Here is a 27,845-nt window from a genome sequence, read left to right on the forward strand (position 1 = left end):
GGTTGTTTTCACCTCTTGAAAAAATGACCTTTATACTCTGCGGTTTGTAATGGAGCAAATCATTAAATATTGATGGTCTGGTAGTCAGCTGCTGAAATGTTGCTATATTAGGAGAGGAGTATTTTTATATCCATTATCAATACTCCATACTAGTTAATGGAATTTCATTCTAGACTAAATCATATTTCGATGCTTTTACCATACTATAATTGTTTTCTCTACCACTGGAACATCTCATGGGGCTCTCCGGACTGGAGCGGTGTTTCAGTGATATCTGACTGGTCTAATCCTGACTAAAGCATTGATGTTTATGGTAGTCTTCAGCATTTGCTCACTGCTTGTCTGAAGGACTGCTACAGTGTGTATGTCTTAAAAACATGGAATCACTTACATCTTGCAGCATTTGATCCACCAGTAAAATAAGATTAATATACAGTATATAATATATTATATTATAAATGAATGTATATGCATAAATAAATATATATTTTTTCTTAATATACATAAATAAAATCTTTTTTCTTAATAAAGCATACTTTATCACAGTTGACACTTATGTGTATGGTAACTGCAGGACAAAACACGTGTATGTATGTACATACATATTAAATATGTACTAATCACACTGAGATGGTGAAGGGACATTCATTTTATTTCTACACAGGGGTTTGGTCTTGGTGCATGAAATAGTCAGTCATTTTGTCCTGAAAAAAAAAAATAGCCAGCCTTGCATGATGCACATTTTGTATCAAAAAACATTGGCCTTTGTCTAGAAATCTTTCATAAAAAATATGTATAATTCGCAGCAAGGCTTTCAAGAATGAATGCCTAGACCTACAATTGGTACATAGAGGTTGATTTACTAAAGTTAAAGTGGTTGTAAACCATCACCTTGTAAAACAACCCACTCAGTTTGAAAAAGGAATGAAGGGCAAAAAATGTGTGTAAAGATTGGAAAAATTTAAAATACCTTTCGCATTCCCTCTGTTCTCAGCTGCATATGAGCTTGGGGGGAGGAGAAGCAGCAGCACACCGAGCTTCCCAGTAAAAGGCTGTGCAGGGGAGGCATGTCAGGTCTAGGGATGAGCCAGCCGTTTGTGTCGAACGCAAATTCGACTCGAACATCGGATGTTCGTTTGTTCTAAAACGAACCAAACATATGGGGCGTTTGCGGAAAATGTGAACACCTGCATGCTTTGGCCAATCACAGCGCATTCTACTGAGAGAGCCATAATTGGTCAAAGGTAGGGTTCCTTTGGCTCAGGGGGATTAAGTCCACGAGCCACACTATGTAAGTTTGCTTACACAGCGGCCATGTGTAGTGTTCTTGGCATGGACAGAGAGATAGCTTGAGTTGGATTAAGCAGGCAGGTTATTCAGTTAGTGTATTTGATATATATATATATATATATATATATATATATATATATATATATATATACTCTGCATCCAGTGTAGCCTATATCTACAGTGCATTTGGTGGTATACTGTTTCTAATACACTTCAGGGGGTGTACACAGTGTCTAATACAGTGTGTACAGTTTCTATTACACTTCTGGTGGTTTACACACTATACAATACTGTGCAGCCAATGTACAGTTTCCAATACAGTGCAGGCAGTGTACACAGTGTCTAATACAGTGTGTACAGTTTCTACTACTTTTCTGGTAGTGTACACAGTATCTAATACAGTGGTATAGTTTCTAATACACTTCAGGCGGTGTACACATGGGCATGGTGCATTCTCTGCAGGTGGCCATGGGGCACACTTTTTGCTGCTGACCATGTTATTTGTTATCCACTCCACCAGCATGCAGAAGAGTGGATAACAAAGCCGTTCTCATCCTCCTCATTCTCTGCCACCCAGGCTCAGAGTAGTTTTACCTTCCAAAGTTGCCAAAGTGGCCTATTCCACTGGCTCTTTGGCCACAGTTACTCCTTCCGTAGACCCACCATCATGCAAGGAGGAGTCCCCAGAATTATTTGACCACAGTGCCGGGTACATGCTGCTGGAGGATGCGCAGCGATTTGAAGACTCCGATGTTGGTTCCCAGGTTGAGGAAGGGAGTAACATAAGCCTAGAAAGAGGGGGTGCCACAGAAGGACAAGAAACTGGCAGTCATGTTCCCCCAGCTGTAGCATACTGCCAAGTTTGCTCCAGTGATGAAGAGGGAGGGAATTATGAGGTCACTCACTGTACTTGGGTGCCTAAGAGAAGAGAGAAGGAGGAGGAGGCACAACTCCAAAGAGGCATGATGTCCTCTAGGGGGCAGCCTAAGGACACCCACCCTATTGCATCACACCACAGAGCTCCGCAGGTGCATGACGCTGCTGACTCCCCGCTGACTTTTAAAATGTCATTGGTGTGGGCCTTTTTCGACACGTGTTCAGCAGATCACACCATTGCTGTTTGCAACCTATGTCTGAAGCAGATCAAGCGTGGCCAGAACAGCAGTGCTTGACCACATGCTTGACCAGACATATGATGACCTGCCATGCAGTCCATTGGCAACAGCACTTGAAAGACCCACATTATAGAAAAAGGCAGACTTCTCCTTGCTCCTCATCTGGGATTTAAAACCCTATTATACTTCCAGTCCTCTCAAAAACCTGCACTGAGAGGAATGAAGGTATATCAATATGTGCCCCAAGTACTTGCAGCCAATCTGCTAGTAGTACACCACCAATTGATTTTAGCAAGCAAATTTCCTTACCCCAGTTGCTGAACCGTAAAAAAATAATTTGGCCCCAGCCAACTCAGAATCTAAATGCTAGCTTTTCCAGATTTCTAGCACTGTAACTGTTGCCTTTTCAGCTGGTAGACTCAGCCCCCTTTTGTGAATTTGTGGAATGTGCTGTAACTCAGTGGCAGGTTCCAAAACGCCATTTCTTTTCACGGAAAGCCATTCCGGCTCTATTCCTTTTGGCCTCTTTGGACAGGGCAGTCAGCAGTAAGATTCATATTACCGCTGACTCATAAGGCATGGGCAGGGACGTTACCTTTCCTTCATGGTGTACTGGGTAACTCTGCTGGCAGCTGGCAATAATGCCACCATGCCTCCAAAATGCTAGTGGTGATTCTGCCACAGCTCTCTCCTCCACCCCCTCCCCTTCTTCTTCCTCTATGGCCTCTTCTGCAGATTTGTCCTCTGAACCAGCGGTGCTCTGTAAGCATTCAAGGGACTTAAGGGGCTACGCAAGCAGTCAGGCTAAAAGATGCCATGCGGTGCTTGAGTTGGTCTGCCTAGGGGACAGGAGCCACGCTGGGGCAGAGATTCTGTCAGCTCTGCTGTGGCAGGCTCAGAGGTGGTTGACGCCACACCAGCTTCAGCCAGGAATAGTTGTATGCGACAATGGCACCGAGCTTCTCTCCGCCCTCGATCAGGGACACTTGACCCATGTTCCATGTTTGGCACATGTCCTGAATTTGGTGGTGCAGTGGTTTCTTGAGTAGGTACCCAGGCTTACAAGATCTCTTTTCGTCACGCCAGTGGCTACTGATCAAGGATGCATGCACTGTCCTCTCACCATTTGAGGAGGCCACAAGGATTGTGAGCAGCGACAATGCATGCATCAGTGACAATGTCCCTCTAGTCTTCCTGCTGGAGCACACCCTTCATGGAATTATGGATAGGGCACTTGAGGCAGAACAGTGGGAGAAAGAGGAGGACTTCCTTTCCTCTCAATGCCCCTTTTATCCAGATAGCATTCCTGTGCGCCTGCCAAACACACAGGAAGAAGAGGAGGAGGATTGTGTGAGCATGGATGTAGAGGATAACACTCAGCAGCAGTCTTCAAGGGATGTTTTTCAGTCCCCAGAAATGTGGCTTGTATGTGGCTGGGAGGGGGTAGTTATGGATCATGTAATCCTTAGTGACCCAGAGGACTCAGAATCGAATGCCTCTGCAAACTTATGCTGCATGGTCTACCTGATTCTGCAAAGCCTGCAAAAGGACCCTAGGATTCGTGGTATTAGGGAGAGGGAACATTACTGACTGGCAACCCTTCTTGATCCCGTTACAAGGGTAAGATTGCAGAACTCACAGAGGGAGCAGAGGATGAAACATCTTCAGGAGGCCTTGAAGAAAGGTTTGTGTAACGCATTTCCAGACCCTGGGAGGTTACCATTTCCTGGTGCTGGACAACGTGTTGCTGAGACTTCGTTCAGTCAGAGGAAGGGAGGTGGAGAAGGTGACCTTCTTACCAATACCTTTAAACAATTTTTCAGTCCTCAGCGCCAAGGTCTGATTGGTTCGAGCAACCATTGCCAGTGTCTGCATTATATGGTGCAGGAATATCTAGAGGCAAGAGCAGACTTGGAGACCATTCCAACATTCTTATGTAACTGAAGCTTATGTAACTGATTGCTTTTCTTTGGATGTGGGATCCCTTGGAGACTGCCTATGCTGACTATCCTATTCCTGCTCAATCTTGATAAAGCTAGCTTCCAACTATATTATTGGTTTAGGGCACCACCACCACCCAAGGCCCAATTTGTCTGCCCCTGTTTAACAGGGGCATATAATTAAAATTTTTGATCAAATTTTTCACAGCAGGGCCTGTTCCTGCGCCAAACAAGAGTATCTGTGAGGGGTTACATTGTTGTGGCACCACCACCCAAGGCCCAATTTTTCGGCCCCTGTTTAACAAGGGCATGTAATTACAATTGTTGATATAATATTTCACAGCAGGGCCGTTCCTGTGCCCAACAAGAGTATCTCTGAGGGGTTACAGTGTTGTGAAACCACCACCACCACCCAAGGCCCAATGTTTCTGCCCCTGCTTAACAGGGGCATGGAATTACAATTTTTGATATAATATTTAAACGCAGGGCCTGTTCCTGCACCCAACATGAGTATCTGTGAGGGGTTACAATGTTGTGGCACCACCACCACCACCCAAGGCCCAATGTTTCTGCCCCTGCTTAACAGGGGCATGGAATTACAATTTTTGATATAATATTTAAACGCAGGGCCTGTTCCTGCACCCAACATGAGTATCTGTGAGGGGTTACAATGTTGTGGCACCACCACCACCACCCTAGGCCCAATTTTTCTGTCCCTGTTTAACAGGAGCATCTAATTACAATTTTTGATATAATATTTCACAGCAGGGCCCATTGCTGTGCCAAACACGAGTATTTGTGAGGGGTTACAGCGTTGTGGCGCCACCACCACCCCCACCACTCAAGGCCCAATTTTTCTGTCCCTGTTTAACAGGAGCATGTAATTACATTTTTTGATAATATACATGGCACGATGTTTAAAGGAATACTTAATTTTTATTGCTTCACTTTAGGCAATATTAAAATCACTGCTCCCGAAAAAAACTTATGTTTTTAAAACTTTTTTTGCATTGATACATGTCCCATTGATACATGTCACCTGGGGCAGGACCCGGGTCACCAAACACTTTTTATGGCAATAACTTGCATATAAGCCTTTAAAATTAGCACTTTTGATTTTTCACGTTCGTGTCTCATAGACTTTAACACTGTTCGCACAAATTTTTTGCCTGTTCGCATGTTCTGCTGAAAATCGAACTGGGGGGTGTTCATGCTCATCCCTAGTAAGGACAAGTCTGATCATTGGAAGAGAGCAGGCTGAGTTCTCCTGATTAGCATGGTCTGTTTTTAATAGTAAAGCAGAGTGACTGGCAGGAACACCAGGGATTTCACTCAAAGGAAGCAGTACAAAGAGAACAGGATACTTTTTCATACAAGTACATGGTACAGCAGGCACATATCAGGAATGTGAAATGTTGGGGTAACAAACGCTTTAAATAGACTGTGCACTTTTCAAGTACAGTTGCACTAGTTTTCCCCAGAGCTTAGTAAATGTTTTACCACTGCTGATTTCCATCATTCAATCATGTGCAAAAATGTTTTTTTTCTTGCACCTCATTGGGTATTTTTTACAAAGTGATGCTTTACCACTTTTACATTTACTAAGGAAAATGAGTGCAACTGCACTTGTAAAGTGCAACTCTATTTGCCTTCAGTAAAAGTAAGTGTTTGAATGTTTAGTATTGTATTAAAAAAAAAATTGTTTTTTCAGGGACTACTGAATCGGGAATCACGTTTAGGGGGAGCATATCTGTCCAGAAACCATTCACTGGAAGAAGAATTTGAAAGGGCTAAAGCTGCAGTTGAGGTAATGTGTTATGAACAGTTCATGCACAATTATCAATATTTTTTAAATAATGTTTTTTATTTAAAGTGGACCTTCAGACTATTTTTAAAGTTCCTCTCTCTTGTAATTCTCTCCCCTTCCTATAACATAATCAGAAAAAAAACTCCAAATATCTTTTTTTTGTAATTGTCCTACTGTACTTCCTGATTTTTTTCCCCGCCTAGGTGAATGATGTAGCATCTACTTCCATTTACTCCTGGGGTTATCAACATCACAAATTCCAACAGTTTTTGGGCACCAATTTTTTTGTTATTGTGGATTTCCATCCTTGAAAGGGAGGAAGAAGATTGTTTATAAGTTGCCATAGCGCAGGATCGAAACTTCCACTGGCGCTGCCATTGCTATAGCAACTTGTTAACAATAGCTTTGCCGTACTGTGTGCAGGTGCGTGCTATACCCTTAATGCCTGCACATATACACATATATATTGTGGCATTTTCCTTTGAAAATATATATAAAACACCATATTTAACTCTACTCTACTCTACTTTTTGATGAGAAAAAAAGAATGATTATCTCAATGTATATTGCAACAATTTGAACACATTTTGTAGCAGAGTCTAATCTTTTTCTGCTCTGAAGAAAAAGCTGTTTGTTTTACCATGTCCTTTCCAGATTGATTCGGAATGGGTCTGGTTCACTATAACCACCTGGTGCATTCTCAGTGTTGTAATTAGGAAAGCTGCAGTGCCTGCATCCCTTTAGAAATAGTTAGCCTTTAGGGAGTATGTTACCATAAATTAAATTCATATTGAAGGGGGTGCCTTAAAGTGTACCTGTATTTTGGTCCAGAAAAATTCAGTGAGCCAATTAAACAAGCAGAAGAGTACATTTCTTTGGGCACATTGCACACCAGCAGTGTAAAATCTGCTTCCAAGTTGCTATATTGCATTGAATTTTGTTTTAACATTTAAAAAAAAATGACATTGACTTGATTTAAGCGGAAAGGCATTTTTAATAATGTTAAATTACAAAATAGGTTGAGTAGCGATTTTATATGCGATATTATTTACTTGATGAAAATGGAGATTTCCTTTAGCCTTCATGTACATTCATTATTGCCAATATTCTACCTAGTATGTGAACAATATTATCTAGCATTGGTTATTTTCAGCCCAAAATGATGAATATTTTCAACTACATTTTACACGTTATCCTGGTCACATTGTTTTTTTTTTTTGTAACCCTTTTTATTGACGAAGAAGCATTACATCAGTGCAATCGACATGATGCTCAACGTGAGCACAAAAAAGTACATTTTACAGACATGAAACAGGTCAAATAAAGACGTATAAAACATTGCTTAGAATACCAAAGTGGAGTTCAATACCGAATACTCTTCTGAGTTTATAAAAAGTTCAAAGAAGGGGAGCAAAGGGGGAGGGAGATATTTGGGACTTTACATGAAGCCACTGTAAAGTTCCAAATATCCCCCCCTCCCCTTTGCTCCCCTTCTTTGAACTAAAAAAAATAAATAAAAGTCAGCAGCTACAAATACTGCCGCTGCTGACTTTTAATAATCAGACACTTACCTGTCCCAGGGTCCAACGATGCAGGGGAACGAAGCCCCCCCCCTCGTTCCCCATTCCGCTCACGGTGCCATCATTCTTATTATGGGCACCCGGCTGTGGCTTCACAGCCAGGCCCCAACTGCACATGCGCGAGCAGCGTAGGGCGCCGTGATACGCTGCACAGTCATCTGGGACACGTGACAGGTCCCAGATGACTGTGCGGCGCGAGGGGTGATGAACTCCAGCCACCAGCCCGGGCAAGGAAGAAGGCAGACTACGAGGGATCCCTTAGCAACAGGTATTTAGAGGTGAGTAAAACATTTTTTTTCAATTTTTATTTTTTTTAAGAATTTTAAACTATTTTTAATTTTTTGGTGGCAACACCACTTTAATAGGGATGGAACACATGACCTTACCAGGCCATGGCTTCGTTAAAGTTCCAACCAATCTCCACTACTTATTATATGAGTTGATAAAAACATATCTAGTACTAGCAGGTGAAAACCTGGGTCATGATAAATGAAGATTCAACTCTCCCTAGGTCACAGATCAATTATAACTGTGCACAACTTTCTTCAATAATGATGGTGAGAGAAGAAGAACACCATGCATCTCAAATCTTATTGTATTTTATGGGGCATCCTCTATGATCAAAAAATTGTTTTTCATATGGCAATATATGGTTCACATCTGTATCCATTTATGAACAGATGGGGGGTAGGTTGGATCCATTTAATTTCAGTAGCTGTTCGAGCTAAAAATAATTTCTCTCTCAGCATAGTTCTATCATATCTCAACCACTGCTCCATATCCAGAATGTCCAGAGCACACATTTTCCGGGTGTTTAGTACAGGTACAGATAGAATAGAGGAGAGAATGTCAATCACCTGTTTCCAGTATCTAGGCATGGCAGGGCATAACCACATAATATGGGCAAAATCAGCATTTTGTGTAGTCACACCTAGTACAGCTTGCAGCAGGTATCTGATGCATGGCATGTAACCTTGTTGGTGTGAGATATGATTGAACATGATGAACATGTAAAGCTGTATTATCTTATTATTAATGGCCGGAGAGACATATAAGTGAGAGGAACAAACTTCCTCCCAATCCTCAACTGATAAATCAGGGATAAGCTGTTGCCATTTAGAATATACCATCAGGGGAGTTTCGATAATAGTGGCGGATAACAAATGGGAATATATCTAAAAAATAAGACTTCTATGGTCCTGTGATCTTAACACCCCTATAAATGGATAATTAGAGAAGTTAGTGTTTTTAATTCCAAACTGCATGTGCTGTGCTAAATTGGAGTTTCCTGTAGAAGGCAGTGAAAGGGAGATCGTATGTTCTTTGTACCTCATGAAAGGAAGAGAGAACATTTCCATTATAGATGTCCTCAATAGTGGTGAGGCCTTTTCGTTTCCAAAAAGAATAATCTGCCAGATAGGAAGTTCAGCAGCGATTTCTTTAACCTCTGCTATGTGTTTAGCTTCTCGTCAAACTGCACAAGCTAAATTCAAAATTGGCAAACGTACTTTTTTCAACACTGTTATTGGCACATCCAATGCTATTAATACATGGTTCAGCTTGAGAAAATAGGCTAAATGTGACTCAACTACTGCTGGTGTGACAGGTGTCAGCCAGTCAGACAAGTGTCATAGCCAGCGATGTAATAATAGTACAGATTAGGAAGTGCCATGCCCACTTTCACTTAGTGGCATTGCAAGGTGGAAAGTTTAATCTTTCATCCATTGTTTGCCCAAATGAATGAGCTACATAGTGCATTCAATGTTTCAAAGAATGATTTTGGCACCAGGACATAAATATGAGAAGTCACGTACAGACATGTTGTCAAAAGAATCATATTCAAATTATTCTACCCACTATGGACAGAGGGAGTTTAGCCCATATATTACATTTAGTTTTGATTACTTGTAGTAAGGGATCCAAATTAACTTTCGAGGCCTCTGAGGGGGAAAGTGTAATAGTTATCCCCAAATATTTAAATGAGGATACAATTTAAAGAGGCCTGCTGCTCCTATCCACAAAAAAACCTGGGGGTGGAGGGGCATCAAGGCTCACTTTTGTCAATTGATTTTAAGTCCCGAATACATACCATATTGGTTGATTATCTGCATGGTGGCTCCTAAAGATATAGAAGTGTTTTGTAAATATAGGATGAGATTTTCTGCTTATAAACCTATAGTTATAGTGTCAGACCTATTACCAGTGAAGTACCCATGAGGAACCCATGCCAAAATCTCAAAGCCAGTGTCTCTATAGCCACAGTGAACAGGTCACATTTTTAAACAAAACTTTCAGGTTGAATTGTGTTACAAAACTTATTTTTAGGATTTTCTTCATCTTACTTTACACCGCTACATATGTTATAGCTTAGAAAATGGTGAGTGTGTGAAAATGTGGAGGAGGGTGCAGAGTCACCTCCAGTGATGGGCACGATGGAAAAATTAAAGTGTAAGTTCATCTTTACAGAAGAATCTGTAAGGTGAACTTACACTGAACCCCCTCCCTACCTCCCCCCCCCCCCGCGGTCCAGCTGACCTGGACCACGGCAATCTCCCGTTCTAAGCCCCGGTATGTCCGCGTCAGGAGTCCGAGGCTTAGAAATCCCCTCGACATTCATGCACCTTCTCCATAGCTGACAGGACGGGCTATGCGACTACTGATTGGTTGGCACCGCCCATGTGACCTATGAGTAAGCATCGAATGATGTGAAACACATTAGCCACTCACTCCTATTTTGTCCATACCTGATTTGACTGTCAAGATGAATTAATTTTTTATTGTTTCATAATAAAGATGCCTTTTCTACAGAGTGCAGCAGTCCAGGACCTTTTGTTTCCATAAACTTGTGCTGAGCCAGCACCCAACAGTTTGTAGAATGGGAGCACCTGTTAAGGTCCAGAGGCTTAGTGATCAGCATTCCCTCTTCACCACCCATGTGACTGCACTGACCAATTAGAATGCTCCAAGACGTCCCTCCTGACGAGGTATGTTTTGGACATTCATTCAGCTCAGGGGACTTTCTAAGCCCCGGGCTCCTGGCGCAGATATACCAGGTCTTATAACGGGAGATTGCTGTGGTCCAGGTCAGCGGCAACCCCATTGGCTCCCGCAGCTGTCAAAGTCAGTTAGCCAATCAGGAGAGGGGGCGGGGCAAGGCAGGGCTCCATGTCTGAATTGATACACAGCGCTGTGACTCGGCTCAGGTGTCCCCATAGCAAGCTGCTTGTTGTGGGGGCACTGAACAGGAGAGAGGGGCCAAGAGGAGTAGAGAGGGACCTGAGAAGAGGAGGATCCGGGCTGCTCTGTGCAAAACCAACTGCACAGGTAAGTGTAACATTTTTTGTTTTTTTTTGTTTGTTTTTTAAACTAGACTTTACAATCACTTTAAGGTATTTACTCTATATTAAGATAAATGGAGACAAGAGTTTTGTTTTAATAATTTGTATGTGTTGTGCATAAAGGTAAAAAAAAGGTTAATAGATTATTTGAAAAAAAAAATATATATATATATATATATATATATATATATATATATATACTCAATGTATTGTTTTAAATTAGAAGTTACATTGTTTAAAATGCATATGTTGAGAAAAATGGTTTCAAGGTAGCATAAAGTTAAATAGGACAAGGCAGATCTGCTAACAGAAATTTTCTTCAAAATATGATGCATGAGTATATTGTGTAAAAATGGGTTAAAGCGGAGCTCCAGCCCCCCCACCAAAAAATGAAAAGTCAGCAGCTACATATACTGTAGCTCCTGATTTTTAATATTAAGACACTTTCCTGTTCAGGGATCCCTCGATGTCGGCACCCCCGCCAATTTTTCAGTCGGCCCTCGGGTGCTGCCTCTGCCATTACTTGGAAGGGAAACCGGCAGTGAAGCCTTGCGGCTTGACAGCCGATTCCCTACTGCGCATGCGCGAAGAGTGCTGCACTTTGTGAATGGTCTGGCAGTGGCGTATATTATTCCAGTCAATTATTGTTGTCTTTTCATAGGTAAATTATTCCAGTAAATTATTGGTGTCTTTTCATAGGTAAATTATTCCAGTCAATTATTGGTGTCTTTTCATAGGTAAATTATTCCAGTCAATTATTGGTGTCTTTTCATAGTTAAATTATTCCAGTCAATTATTGGTGTCTTTTCTTAGGTAAATTATTCCAGTCAATTATTGGTGTCTTTTCTTAGGTAAATTATTCCAGTCAATTATTGGTGTCTTTTCATAGGTAAATTATTCCAGCCAATTATTGGTGTCTTTTTATGGGTTTGTGCTGCAGGTTCAGCAGATTAATAAGGGGATAGCGCAGCACATGATATATATATATTTTTTTTAAAACAGGTACCCGCTGCCCTTTGCTCCCCAAAAGTTGCCAAATGTGGCAGGGGAAGGGGGGAAGAAGCAAACAAGTGAATCTCCCCCTTTTGAGTGGAGCTCTGCTTTAAGGAACAAAACAATACTAATGCACTATAACGTTTTTTTTAAAACAAAATTGCCTAAGGTGGACCTGTTCTATAATACCCACCTTTTAAAATCTGACCACTTTGTTCTTAGTAAAATAATAGATGGTAAAATATGTGAAGTTGTGTCTTTAGGGCTGGTTCACACCACACGCAGTCCAGTGGGGGAAAGTTTTGATAGGAGAGTATGAGGAAGGCTTTTGAAGATATAGGAGGATTGATGGATTAAAGGAATTGACAGTTTTATTATGAGAAAGGAGAGAAGAAAAAAATATAGCAGAACTGATGACAGTTTGCATTAGGAAGGATGCTTGTGAGGTGGCTGTTGCTGGTGTTTAATGTATATTTAGGGAATGTAGGACATATATCCCACAATCCTTCTTCTCTTTAAATACTTTTATTTTAGAGAGCTATTAACAAGCAGTAAAACAATTAAAAATAAACCCAGCGCTGCTTCCATATTCAGTATCATGTATACACCGAGTACAAAATTATAAACATCTATAAAGTACCAGTGCAAACAACTCAGTAATTTTATGATCCATAAGTGCAAACAAAAATACAGGTGCCGATGAATTATTTCAGCGAGTATCCAAGGTGCCACTCCGTACTCCCAGCCTGTATTCCCCACTCACCAACAGTATGAATCAAATAGGCATGGTATGTAACCTGTTATGATGTAAATGGGTATGGCTCCTTTCCTCTCCTCTGATTACAGGGTCCTCAGCATAATTATATCCATAGCATGGAATTCAAAGAAATAAGAGATCTCCATAGCGTAATACTGTTTGATTTATTCAATGATGTAAAAGAAATGACACTTACGAAAAGTAAAAATTTTCAAGCATGTACATGGTGTAGGGGTTCAAGTCTACCATTGGTCTCCCTCTTACCTTTTAGCCTTGGCTACAAGGCCCCCAGAAGTCCTGGCCAATCAGACACAGACACTGAACTGAAGAGCAGAGACTTTATTTTGGCTTGTGTTTCATCTTAAGTACACATGATGAGATGGGTGTTATTATTATTTTCCACCAATAAGGGGTACATGTTTGGATGACATATTTCCTTCATAGAAAGGAAAAAATTCACAATTAATGCAAGCTTAGTGTAAAAAGTTCTATAACACGCTTTTAAACTGATTTGTACAAAGAGGCCCTCTACAGCCTGAAATATTATTCATCATTATATTAAACAATAATTTAACCCTTCACATGGGTTCAGAGTGCTTCCACAGCGTGCGTTCCAGTTACCGGATCTCACGTCACTAACTTGTCCCTGCTTCACGCGTTTCTTCCTTTCCCACTGGGCGTCTTCAGAAGCTGGGGGCGGCTGTGACTGGCTCACTTTAGTATCTTAGACCCCTCCTACTACACCCAACCACTCCTACTCCTCTCTACTAAGCCACTTTCTATTCTTTATCATACAAAATTTCCTGTCTGTGGCCGGAAGTTGTGCAGATGCTCTATTGGTACACTTTGTATACTCTAAACGCGGTTGGTCTCTATTCCAACTGTACTTAGTCCTCCATCTTACTCCACCCTATTTATTTAAATGGATTCTCTCTATTTTAATATAACCTCCTGTGTCGCGGTATGACCAAAATCACATCTGTGCTGATTGCATTCATCCTTTTTCAAACTCAATATTGTGTGTAGTATATTTAGGCCCATATTCATCCATTAGTAAATCCAATGTTATAAACAAATACATTTATTGCCCAGTATAAATTCATTAATGATCAATAAGCTTATTTTATATATTTCCTACTCACAGCTTCTTTATGTGCTATTAAAAAAAATAAAAAGTTTCTGCAAGCCACCAAGGCCATTTGCCATGCAGCTGCACATGTAGCTGCAAATGAAATATTGATTGGGAAAAACTTGCTGTTATCAGCATATGAATGGTCATCTGAAATAATGTACAAAATCTATGCCTATACTGTATCTATGTATGCTGAAGTTATATGGACTATATCTAAGATCCCTTGATTAGGCTTGAAGTACTGGCTAAGTTATATATGATCATGTGTGCTTTCTTTTAAGTAGTTGTGGCATGGACTGCAGCTTTCATTTATTCGTGTCCTGTATATTGAAGCGTATTTTCTGAAACGGACACCAGACACACAGCCTTAGGGCACATTGCTGCTGGAAAGCAACATATTGTTTAACAGCTTGATGTTGGCAAGACTAGCATGTTTGTCATATCCTTTTTTTCTTTGACAGATGTAAAGGGGGAGATTTACAAAAACTGGTGCACACAGAATCTGGTTCAGCTGTGCATAGTAACCAACCAGCTTCCAAGTTTTACTGTCAAAGCTTAATTGAACAAGCTGAAGTTAAAAGCTGATTGGTTACTATGCAAAGCTGCACCAGATTGTCTGTGCACCAGTTTTAGTAAATCTCCCCAATGATGAGTAAATGTGTGTCAATGATGAGGACAATTATGCCCACTGCTACTTGATCCCTGATTGTTCAAGGCCCACACTGTTTTTTCCATCCCCAGGAGAAAGATATTCATAGCACTACTTAAAGTGGTTGTAAATCTCACATGAAATAAGAAAAAAAGCATATTCCTCTATAATGTGTACTTGTCTCAATTAAGAGCACTTAGTGCCATTTCTGTCTGCTGCTTCGTTCCTCTACTATCAGCATGAATCAGTTCTGACAAGTTTTCCTGACACCAAGAGAAAAAAATGTGATGGGGAGGGAGGTCCAGCATACAGCCTATGATTGACAGCCTCAGCTCTGTTCCTGTGTGCTGTATGGAGGGAGTAGTGTCCCTTCTCTCTCTCTCTCCTCACCAAGCTCTGCAGAGTGTAATTTCTGCTAGGAGACTTTGTGTCATCTCTGTGTATTATAAAGACCAGTCGCTTCACTGCGTACGAGTAAGAGTTTACAACCACTTTAATTTAGCAATCAACAGCAAGTCTCTCGATAGCCACAATCAGCACAGCCTATGCTCTTTCCTAGCTATATTTCTACCGCATACAAAAGGATAATGGTTTAAAACTGCTAAAGAGAGTAAAAAAAACCATGAATGCACCTCAGTGCATATACTATAGTTCAAATTTTTCTTAACCACTTGCCGCCCGCCCTATAACAAAATGACGGTGGCAAAGTGGTTTCATAATCCTGATCGGACGTCATATGACGTGATCAGGATTATGAGCCGCTGCGTGCCCCCGGGGGAGCGCATCGCGGCGATCGTTGTTGCGGGGTGTCAGTCTGACACCCCGCAACTACGATCTTGGTAAAGAGTCTCAGACGGAGACTCTTTACCACGTGATCAGCCGTGTCCAATCATGGCTGATCACAGTGTAAATAGGAAGAGCCGGTGATCGGCTTTTCCTCACTCGCGTCTGTCAGACGCGAGTAGAGGAGAGCCGATCGGCTGCTCCGCTGACAGGGGGAGCCTGTGCTGATCGATTATCAGCACAGCCCCCCCGAGGATGCCCACACTGGACCACCAGGGACGCCACAAGACCACCAGGGATGCCCAGGATAAGGTATGCCACCCTAGACCACCAGGGATTCCAGTCAGTGCCACAATGGATGCCAATCAGTGCCCATAATGGATGCCAATCAGTGCCCACAATGGGTATCACTGATTGGCATGCATTATTGTTTGGCACTGATTGGCATCCATTAGTACAGTATATTATAATAAAATGCCGCCTATCAGTTCCCATCTGTGCCGCCTATCAGTGCCCATCCATGCCACCTATCAGTGCCCATCCATGCCCACCTGTGCCGCCTACCCATGCCCACCTGTGCCGCCTACCCATGCCCACCTGTGCCGCCTACCCATGCCCATCCATGCCGCCCATCCATGCCAATCCATGCCAGCTATCAGTGCCAATTTGTGCCACCTATCAGTGCCCATCCGTGTCGCCCATCAGTGCCACCCATCAGTGCCGCCTATCAGTGCCCATCAGTGCCACATATCAGTGTCCATCAATGCCACCTCATCAGTGCCACTTCATTGGTGCCACCTCATCGGTGCCCATTAGTGCCGCCTTATCATTGGCCATCAGTGTAACCCCATCAGTGCCCATCAGTGAAGGAGAAAATTTACTTATTTACAAAGTTTTGAAACTGAAACAAAAAAAAACATTATTTTTTTCAAAGTTTTCGGTATTTTTTTATTTGTTTAGCAAAAAATAAAAACCGCAGAGGTGATCAAATACCACCAAAAGAAAGCTCTATTTGTGGGAAAAAAATGATAAAAATTTCATTTGGGTACAGTGTAGCATGACCGCGAAATTGTCATTCAAAGTGCGACAGCGCTGAAAGCTCAAAATTGGTCTGGGCAGGAAGGTGTTTAAGTGCCAGGTATTGAAGTGGTTAATTAGTGCATGTGCCAGGGTATTCAAAAGGAATTTTTCTGTAAAGGAGTGCAGTTTGAGCCGCATGCAGAGTGTGGCTTGTGGTGTTGTATTAGTAACAAATGCTGTATATTCAAGCTAAACTGTGCCAGGAAAATCCTAACAGACCAACCTATATGGGGCCCATTTCATTGGCTTCAAGAAATGTTCATATTCACAGAAGGTTCAGGCACCTTATGAAAGGGATGAGTTTTTCTAGACTAACAGCTTGCTTGAGTTCTACACACCTGTGGGACATCCTTTCTCACAACCGGACTACAATATGGAAGACCTCAATGTCTTAGTTATTAAAGGGAATTTCAAAACTATTCAGGAAAGGAAAACTTTTGAACAAAGAATGATAGTTCTATTTGACACAAAAGATAACAGGATAAATTTCGGCCGGCCATACACGGAGCGTGGTTGCCATAAAGAAATTTCCCCCCCAATCTATAGATCACCCTCTGTCTTATCTCGCTAACTATGCTAGTTTTATTACCATTACTGTGTATATCTGTTTGTGTGTGTTTGTTTTTTCTTTCCCTCAGAGATTGACTTTTTTTTACATCTTGCTAAAAAGTTTTTGAATTAGTACTGCTTGGACCTTGAAGAAGAGAACATACCCCGAAAGCTTGTCCTGAAAAGTTGTATGTTAGTGCAAAAAATAAAAAAAATAAAGAATCACGGACAGTACTCAATTGTTTCTGGATTAACAGGAAACAATGGTCCAGAAGAAAATACCCGCATGCACAGTATCTGGTACTTTTCTATAGCCTCTGCCCCAGCCCTTGAGAGGCTGACATAATGAGGTTGGTTTACCAAAGGAAAATAAGCTGTTCACTTTGCATGGGAATGTTCCCCAGAGCTTACTGAATGTGGTGAAATTTCACTTTGCAAAGAATACCCTATCACGTCCAAGAAGCATTTTGAAAAAAAACACGTGATTGCATAATAGAAGTTAACAGACCTTCATTGCATTCACTAAGCTCTGGAGATAATTCCCTTGCAAAGTAAAGAGTCTATTTTCCTTTAGCAAATCAACACAGTTGTATCAAGGCTTTCCCCTTCTGCAGGTTAGTGGTAATAGGAAGCACAAAAGGCAGTGATCTCGGCCAGCACACAATTTTTTCTCCAACCAGACACTTGTAGTCTTCCAACCAGGTGACCAAAACCCAAGCTAGAGTCTTTTACCTATCTAAACTTTGTCTATGGCCATATTCTTGGACTGTTTTTCACAACATTTTGTTATAGGATGCAATAATTTGTCTTTTGGGTAAAGGGTATATTTCCCTATGGAGTTTGTGCACAGGTGGAAAATAGCTCCCGATGAGCCTATAAGTTTATAAACTGCTGTTTCCTGAACAATGTGCCTCATGCACATTCAGGTTTGGCAAACATTCTGTTAGGCAAACATAGATTATTATAATGTCTACCATAATAAATTTTTACAAAGCTTAAAGGAGTTGTAAACATAGTTACATAGTAGGTGAGGTCGAAAAAAGACCATCAAGTCTTGAAACTATTAATGCCCCCCCCCCCCCCCCCCCCCCCGCTGAGACCACCGCCTGTGGAAGGGAATGCCACATCCTTGCCGATCTTACAGTAAAGAACCCTCTATGTAGTTTAAGGTTAGACCTCTTTTCTTCTAATTTTAATGAGTGGCCACGAGTCTTGTTAAACTCCCTTCTGCAAAAAAGTTTTATCCGTATTGTGGGGTCACCAGTACGGCATTTGTAAATTGAAATCATATCCCCGTGCTCGCAACCTTTGCTCATAACTAATATCCTCCAGACCCTTTATTAGCTTTGTTGCCCTTCTTTGTACTCACTCCATTTCCAGTACATTCTTCCTGAGGACTGGTGCCCAGAACTGGAAAGCATATTCTAGGTGCGGCCGGACCAGAGTCTTGTAGAGCAGGAGAATTATCATTTTATCTCTGGAATTAATCCCCTTTTTAATGCATGCCAACATTCTGTTTGCTTTGTTAGCAGCAGCTTGGCATTGCATACCATTGCTGAGCCTATCATCTACTAGGACCCCCAGGTCCTTTTCCATCATAGATTCCCCCAGTGGTTCTCCCCCCAGTGTATAGATTGCATTCATATTTTTTCCACCCAAATGCATTATTTCACATTTTTCTACATTGAACCTCATTTGCCATATAGTTGCCCACCCCATTAATTTGTTCAGATCTTTTTGCAAGGTTTTCACATACTGCAGAGAAGTTATTGCCCTGCTTAGCTTAGTATTGTCCGCAAATACAGAGATTGAACTGTTTACCCCATCCTCCAGGTCGTTTATGAACAAATTAAACAGGATTGGTCCCAGCACAGAACCCTGGGGGACCCCACTACCCACCCTTGACCATTCCGAGTACTCCTCATTTATCACCACCATCTGAACTCGCCCTTGTAGCCAGTTTTCAATCCATGTACACACCTTATGGCCCATGCCAACAGACCTTATTTTGTACATTAAACGTTTATGGGGAACTGTGTCGAATGCTTTTGAAAAATCAAAACACCATGTCTACTGGCCTTCCTTTATCTAGATGGCAACTCACCTCCTCATAGAAGGTTAATAGATTGGTTTGGCAAGAAGGATTCTTCATGAATCCATGCTGATAACTGCTAATGATACCATTCTCATTACTAAAATCTTGCATATAGTCCCTTATCATCCCCTCCAAGAGTTTACATACTATTTATGTTAGGCTAACTGGTCTGTAATTCCCAGGGATATATTTTGGGCCCTTTTTAAATACTGATGCTACATTGGCTTTTCTCCAATCAGCTGGTACCATTCAAGTCAGTAGACTGTCAGTAAAAATTAGGAACAATGGTCTGGCAATTACTTGACTGAGTTCCCTAAGTACTCTCGGGTGCAAGCCACCTGGTCCCGGTGATTTATTAATGTTAAGTTTCCCAAGTCCAATTTTAATTCTGTCCTCTGTTAACCATGGAGGTGCTTCCTGTGATGTGTCATGAGGCTAAACACTGCAGTTTTATTTACTGAAGCCCCCCGATTCCCTTGTGAAGACTGAGGAGAAGAATAAATTCAATACCATCGCCATCTTCCCATCGTTTGTAACCAGATGTCCTTCCTCATTCTTTATGGGGTTAATATGGTCTGTCCTCCCTTTTTTACTGTTTACGTACTTAAAGAATTTCTGGGGATTTTTATTTTTTTGCTCTCCTCCGCTATGTGTCTTTTATGTTCTAACTTAGCCGCCCTTATTGCACCCTTACATTTCTTGTTGCATTCTTTATAAAGTCTGAATGCTGATAATGATCCCTCAACCTTGTATTTTTTGAAGGCCTTCTCTTTGCTTTCATATACATTTTTACATTGGAGTTAAGCCATCCAGGACTTAAGTACGCTCTTTTAAATTTATTTTAAAATGTAGAACCCTAGTGGTTTTAAATGCAACTGCCCCCCCAGATCCCCCTTTTTCTTACCTGAACCCAATCGTTCCAGCGACAAGCAAGAGCCCTGGAGCTCCAGCCGCTGTCTTTGTCCTCATTGGATAGATTGATAGCAGCAGGAGCCATTGGCTTTGATCTGTTAATTAAATCCTTTGACACGGGAGACAGGGGACAGGGCCGAGTTCTGCTGTCTGTGTCAAAGGACACAGCAGCAGGACTCGGGAGTGAGCACACACGAGTGCCCCCATGGAAAGTAGCTCTTCATGGGGGCACTCGATGAAGAGGAGGAGCGCCACCGGGACACCCCAGAAAAGGAGGATCAGGGCTGCTCTGTACAAAACCCTTGCACACAGCAGGTATGTATAACATGTTTGTTATTTAAAAAAAAAAAAAACAACAACTTTACATTTACTTTAAAGTATGTTTTTAGTTTAACACATTAAGCACAATACAACTAACATTCCCCAGTAAACTATTTGTTAAAAAATTCATAACCTAGCACTTGCAATTTACAACTTTCATGTTGTAGACAGTGCAGCCTCAAGCCAGTTTGTTAGGTTGGAGAAATAAGAGGGGAGGAGAAAGGAAGAGAAGGAGAGTGCCTTGCCATCTTAGGTTATGGGACCATGATTTGTATTAATGCACGCAGTGTAGGGAGACATAACTCTAGTCCTTGCATGCAAGGGTGGCTCCATGGGACACTGCAAAGAAAGAAGACATTCTAAGGCCGCGTACACACGCGCGGACTGTTCGCCCAACCTTGTTCGGCAAACAGTTTGTCAAACAGTCCGCTCAAAATTTGCATGAGCGGACTTGCCCACACACGAGCGGACTGTTTGACGAACAAGGTTGGGCAAACAGTTCGCTCAACTTTTGAAATGAACGGACTCGCCCACGTAAGGAGGAGGCAAATCCGCCCATTTCGAGCGCGTGTACAGGTAGGCGGGGCCCGCGAAGGAGACGTCGCGGGCTCCGCCGCCTGGAATGGGCTTAAAGGGGAACCCCAACGCCGAAAAAAATCGGCGTGGGGGTTCCCCCCAAGTCCACACCAGACCCTTGTCCGAGCACGCTACCCGGCCGGCCAGGAAAGGGGGGCGAGCGAGCGCGCCCCCCCCTCCTGAGCCGTACCAGGCCGCGTGCCCTCAACATGGGGGGGTGCCTTGGGGAAGGGGGGGGCCGCGCGGCCCCCCCACCCCAAAGCACCTTGTCCCCATGTTGATGAGGACAAGGGCCTCTTCCCGACAACCCTGGCCGTTGGTTGTCGGGGTCTGCGGGCGGGGGGCTTATCGGAATCCGGGAGCCCCCTTTAAGAAGGGGGCCCCCGGATACCGGCCCCCCACCCTATGTGAATGAGTATGGGGTACAATGTACCCCTACCCATTCACCTGTGAAATAAAGTACAAATAAAAACACAACACAGGGGGAAAAAATATTTTATTGCACAGCCGGGGGTCTTCCGTCTTCGGGGGTCTTCTCGCCGGACTCCTCCGCTATGTGTGTGTAGCTCTTTTGCCAGCGGAGGAGTCCGGCTTTCTTCCTCCCCGCCGCCGGCCTCTTCTCCCGACTTCGGGGGTCTTGTCCCCCTCTTCGGTTCTTCTGCCGGGCCACCGCGCCTGGTCCGGTGGCCCGGTCTTCTGTCGCCGTCTTCCGTTCTTCTGTCGCCGCCTTCGGTTCTTCTGCCGGGCCACCGCGCCTTCTTGTAGCTCTTTTACAGGCGGTGGCCCGGTCTTCTGTCGCCGCCTTCCGTTCTTGTTCTTCTTCTTGTTCTTCTTGTTCTTCTCCAGGCGATGTTGACTCGACGAGCTCTCCGGCCGGAATGCCGGGGACGCGCTGTGCGGTCACTTATATAGTGACAATGGGGCGGGGTCACATGGTATATGTCACATGGGTTGGTCACATGGGTTGATGTCACATGGGGACTATGACATCGTAAGGGGGCGGGGGTCACCATGTGACATCAACCCATGTGACATATACCATGTGACCCCGCCCCATTGTCACTATATAAGTCACAGCGCAGGGCGGCTCTGGCATTCCGGCCGGAGGGAGCGACGTGTCAACATCGCCTGGAGAAGAACAAGAAGAACAAGAAGAAGAACACGAACGGAAGGCGGCGACGGCGACAGAAGACCGGGCCACCGCCTGTAAAAGAGCTACAAGAAGGCGCGGTGGCCCGGCAGAAGAACCGAAGGCGGCGACAGAAGAACGGAAGACGGCGACAGAAGACCGGGCCACCGGACCAGGCGCGGTGGCCCGGCAGAAGAACCGAAGAGGGGGACAAGACCCCCGAAGTCGGGAGAAGAGGCCGGCGGCGGGGAGGAAGAAAGCCGGACTCCTCCGCTAGCAAAAGAGCTACACACACATAGCGGAGGAGTCCGGCGAGAAGACCCCCGAAGACGGAAGACCCCCGGCTGTGCAATAAAATATTTTTTCCCCCTGTGTTGTGTTTTTATTTGTACTTTATTTCACAGGTGAATGGGTAGGGGTACATTGTACCCCATACTCATTCACATAGGGTGGGGGGCCGGTATCCGGGGGCCCCCTTCTTAAAGGGGGCTCCCGGATTCCGATAAGCCCCCCGCCCGCAGACCCCGACAACCAACGGCCAGGGTTGTCGGGAAGAGGCCCTTGTCCTCATCAACATGGGGACAAGGTGCTTTGGGGTGGGGGGGCCGCGCGGCCCCCCCCTTCCCCAAGGCACCCCCCCATGTTGAGGGCACGCGGCCTGGTACGGCTCAGGAGGGGGGGCGCGCTCGCTCGCCCCCCTTTCCTGGCCGGCCGGGTAGCGTGCTCGGACAAGGGTCTGGTGTGGACTTGGGGGGAACCCCCACGCCGATTTTTTTCGGCGTTGGGGGTTCCCCTTTAAGCCCATTCCAGGCGGCGGAGCCCGCGACGTATCCTTCGCGGGCCCCGCCTACCTGTACACGCGCTCGAAGTGGGCGGACTTTCCGAGCGGGAACAGTCCGCTCATTTCGAAAGTACAGCGGACAGGCCCACACACGGGCGGACTGTTCGCTCAAACACAGTTTCAGCGGACAGTTTTTCGGAATTTCCGAAAGACTTTGTCCGTCCAACTGTCCGCTGAAACTGTCCGCTGAAAGCCCACACACGAGCGGACTGTCCGCCCAAACACTGTTCAGCGGACAAGGTTGGGCGAACAGTCCGCCCGTGTGTACGCGGCCTAAAACTGGGAAAGCTGGGGCAGTTGTAATGGCTCCAACCTAAACAGAAACATGGCCAAGAAAGAAGTTGCATACTCAGTCAGTTACCAAATCAGCTGCAGAAATTTCCTAAAAAAATCTGAGGGTTTAATATTACCTTAAAATGTATTTCCACTTTTGCAGTCAAATTGGGATAACACCTACTGTACATTTGTTACATATTCTTATTCACATAACATAACCAAAAAAATTGCTGCTTACATTCTACTAGCTCTTTTCAGAAAACCCAAACACTGTGCAATGTTACCTAGAGGGCTGGGAAGCTAATGTTTACCATAATTAAACAGGCCTGTACTGTGCGGACAGATCTCATTAACATTTGCAAACTAGATTTGACCATATCTGTACTGTATGTTAATGAGGGGAAATTCTGTGTGTTCCTCTTTGTCAGTGGTGACAGATTGAGCTTCCTCTCATTTCAAATTATTCACTGCAGCTTGCAGTCTGCCCGAAGCCTGGTCCAAACAAACACTTGGAAAGGTAAGAAATACATGTTTTATTATTTTACTATTTTTAGGTATGCCGTGTGAATGGGAACACATGACAAATAAATAGTGGGATTTTCACAAATTTGACATAAAAATGGAAACACAGTTTAAGACCTTTGCAGTGCAAGCTCTGTGATCTGAGTATTTTGTATTAACACTGTTTATTGACTTCTTGCATTTAAAACAAATACACTTGTGTGCACCTATGTTTTTTGTTTTTTGTTTAACTAAACTTCTATTAGATATAAAAAAACAGGATTATATCTAGTTATGTATGCATTAAAAATAATTACATTAAAACATATAACTAGTATAGGTACACGAGTCTTGACATCAAACTGATGTAACCATGAACCACAGCATTTAGAATGTAAGAGGAGGCGCTAGAATTCTAGTCAAAACTCTATTGCTTTGCATATGTTTGTTGTCAAATTAACACTGACATACTCAAAGAGGGAAAACCAGGGCTCAAGTACTGCAGAAACACATGGGAACAGTGCTCCTGTACTTTTTCCACAGCAGGAATACCGTTCCCATTAGCAGCCGTGTCCTGCAGGACTTTGAGCTGTGGCAGGCAGCGTGGGTGTGCAGGAAGGAGGGGCATCCGTGCCAATGGGGAGCGGTCCACCCCGGGTGCCACACATTGGGGGGTGTCATCTCGACTTGCCCTTCCTCCCTTCCCCTGGTCCTCCTCCTCCATCGGCCGCTGTAACACATTTCCGCCTCCTATACTCCAGTGATAAGTGGAACACTGATCCAATGCTGGCCAATTGAATCAGTGTGACTTGTATTATTGGAGGTGGGACCTGGTTACAACAGCCTCTAGAGGAAGAGGACTGAGGGAGGGGAGGACGGACGCATGGGATATTTAAATCCAAGATGCATTGCTGGGCACTGGTAAGGCTGCATTGCTGGGCACTGATCAGGCTACTTTGCTGGGCACAGATCAGGCCGCATTGCTGGACATTGGTAAGGCTGCATTAATGGGCACTGATCAGGCTGCATTGCTGGGCACTGGTAAGCAGGGGCATTGCTAGGTGGCAAAAAGACCAGGGGCTTCAGCCAGAAGTCAGAGCCTAGCTCCGGGGGGGATGATAGGGTGGCAGGCGGTGGGCTTTTATGGAGGGGGGTGTTACCTACCTGACATGCACTGACCTACCTGACCCACACTGACCTACCTGGCTGACATAAACTAACCTACCTGACACACACTGACTGCTGATCTAATGGGTCACCAGCAGTGTTGGTCATCTTACTTTAAAAAAGTAATTAGTTAAGTTACAAATTACTTCTCCCAAAAAGTAATTGCGTTAGTAACTCGGTTACTACATTGGAAAAGTAATTAGTTACTCAGCAAAGTAACTGTGACAGGGGTGGCAGCGGTGGTACTTGAGGGGATGGCAGTAGTGGTACTTGAGGGGGTGGCAGTGGTGGTAATTGAGGGGTGGCAGTGGTGGTACTTGAGGGGTGGCAGCGGCGGTACTTGAGGGGGTGGCTGTGGTGGTGGTGTAAAGTACTTGGGGGTGGCAGCGGTGGTACTTTGGGGGGTGGCAGTAGTGGTGTACTTGGGGGGCAGGCAGTGGTGGTACTTGGGGGGGTGGCAGCGGTGGTGGTGCCATCCTCTCCCACCACCACCTCTGCCTCTTACTGATCCCATCCCCCACCACCACTGATCTTATCCCTACCGTATCCCCCCATCACCTCTGTTGTAGAAGTGATGGTGGGTGGGTAGGGATGGGATCAGTAAGAAGCAGAGGTGGTAGAGGACTTGGGATTGCACTGCAATTCGAATCGTCAGACAGTCACTTACTTGAATGTCTCCAGGGAAGCCTTTCCTCATGGGGAGAGAGAGAGACCCTCCCCTTCACTCGATTGGTGTCAGCTGGTCAACTGACTTAATTTTTCAGTGTCCGCCCCGCCTCCCTACATTCTCTCTCTTTGGATAGGCAGGGCGGGATGGGGCGGTCCAGACAGTCTCTCTGAGTCTCAGCCTCTTCTCAGCTCAGTGGGCGAAAGCCCTCCTCCCTGCGGCGGAACTAATGACCAGGCAGCGCGGCCATGGCGGGCCTCCCGGGCGGTAGATGTAATTGCGGTAACACCTCCCAAGTAATGGGAAATGAGTTACCATGAGGGGAAGAGTAATCAGTTAGATTACTCGTTACCCTCTGCGTTAAGTAACTCTGTTTATTTTAACTGGGTTACTTACATCACTGGTCACCAGCAGTCGGCACCCCCTATACATTAGTCCCTTTACATCAGCACCCCCCTTAGAGATCTCTATTAGATCAGTGACCCCCCCTTCCATCAGTGTCCCCTGCCCTTAAAGACTGCCTTACCAAGAGCCATTTAGAGTCAGGAAGTGTGGGAGACTGAGTTTGGGAGCGGAGCAAAACTGTTCTTCTGTAGTGCCATTTTCCTTTCTTCCATTGTGTGGGGGGGGGGGCTAGGGGAGAAGGCAAAGTAGAGGCAGATGGTGCATCGCTGTGTCCACTATGTCAGAAAGACACATTTGAACTGGTACACTCACTCACAGGGCCGCTGTTGGGAATCATGGGGCCTCCACCCCCCGAGGGGGGAAAAGAGGTGGGGGGAAGGAGGTGAGAAAGGAGGAGGTAAGGGGGGTGCTGACAGAGGGAGGGTGGTGCTGACAGAGGGTGTGGGCTGACAGAGTGGGTGGTGCTGACAGAGGGGGGTGCACTGCTGACAGGGAGGGGGGTGCTGACAGAGGGGGGTGTGGGCTGACAGGGGGGAGTGGTGCTGAAGGGGGGGGGGGTGCTGACAGAGGGAGGGTGTGGGCTGACAGAGGGAGGGTGTGGGCTGACAGAGGGTGGTGCTGACAGAGAGGAGGGGTGTTGACAGAGGGTGTGGGCTGACAGAGGGGTGGTGGTGCTCACAGAGGGGGTGCTGACAGAGGGGGGGTGGTGCTTACAGAGAGGGGGGTGCTGACAGAGGGTGTGGGCTGACAGAGGGTGGTGCTGACAGAGGTGGGTGCTGACAGAGAGGGGGTGCTGACAGAAAGGGGTGGGCTTACAGAAAGGGGCAGGATGACAGAGGGGGTGGCTTACAGAGAGGGGCGGGCTTACAGAGAGGGCCACGCTGGCAGACAGGCTGGTGGAAGGGAAGAGAGACCTCAGTCAGGAGGAGACACAACACGCGCCAGGCAGGGAGGCGGGGCTCTGGGCGGCCACGATCACCCACAGTCCAGTCCCACATGTGACCATTCAGCAGCTCCACTGGGCCAATCACAGACCCTTAAGTGCGCCGCCTGCACAGCCAATCATAGAGCGCCCGCTGCCCACTGCCCAGCCCAGTGCTCGTACAAGCTGTATGTGACAGTATAACACTGATGGTGGCGGACACGTGATTCATGATGCGCCGCTCTAGATCTTGAGGCTGGGGCCACTGATCAAAGGACGGCTTAACAGTTATGTGCCCGGGTTTCAGGCGACTTGAAAACCGAGCACATGCGTCCAAACCGGACAGGTGGCAACCCTACTGCAGGACCCAGTGCTTAGACACTCAGGGCTATTGGCCCCACATTCGGGGCTCAAGCCTCAATAGCCACCCCTTAACGATGCCTATTCTGGTAAGGCTGCATTGCTGGGCACTGATGAAGCTACATTGCTGGGCACTGATCAGACTGCATTGCTGGCACTGGTGAGATCACATTGCTGGGCACTGGTAAGGCTGCATTGCTGGTCACTGTTAAGGCTGCATTGATGGGCACTGATGAGGCTGCATTTGATGGGCACTGGTCAGGCTGCATTGCTGGACACTGGTAAGGCTTCATTGCTGGGTACTGATGATGCCACATTTCTGAGCACGAGTAAGGCTGCATTTGAAGGGCACTGATCAGGCTGCATTTGAAGGGCACTTGCAAGGCTGCATTTGATGGGCACTGGCAAGGCTGCATTTGATGGGCACTGACCAGGCTGCATTTGATGGGCACTGGTAAGGCTGCATTTGATGGGTACTGGCAAGGCTGCATTTGATGGGCACTGGTAAGGCTGCATTGATGGACACTGATCAGGCTGCATTTAATGGGCACTGAGGAGTGAGCAGCCAGGGCCCTGTGCCCCACTTTGCACAATCAATGCAGGCAGCCTGAGAAGAGGGGCCCTGGGCACTTCAGGCCTCACTCCTCTGCACAGACCAAC

At 45.0% G+C, this 27,845-nt stretch overlaps 1 protein-coding gene across 4 annotated transcripts in view; it reads left to right on the forward strand.

Moving 5' to 3' along the window:
* The window catches only part of PEX5L (peroxisomal biogenesis factor 5 like), a 377,606-nt gene that overhangs the window by 292,127 nt on the left and 57,634 nt on the right, over positions 1–27,845 (forward strand). For 3 of the 4 annotated variants that reach the window (XM_077487914.1, XM_077487915.1, XM_077487917.1), the window contains one exon: positions 6,057–6,152. The exons of the other annotated variant lie outside the window; for it this stretch is intronic. In XM_077487914.1, coding sequence (XP_077344040.1) covers positions 6,057–6,152 — 96 coding nt within the window. The remainder of the gene's footprint in view (positions 1–6,056; positions 6,153–27,845) is intronic. 4 annotated transcript variants of the gene reach the window in all.

Source organism: Lithobates pipiens, unplaced genomic scaffold (genome assembly GCF_037356315.1).
Source record: "Lithobates pipiens isolate NorthernLeopardFrog02 unplaced genomic scaffold, aLitPip1_a1.2 Scaffold_18, whole genome shotgun sequence".
Taxonomy (NCBI): Eukaryota; Metazoa; Chordata; class Amphibia; order Anura; family Ranidae; genus Lithobates; species Lithobates pipiens.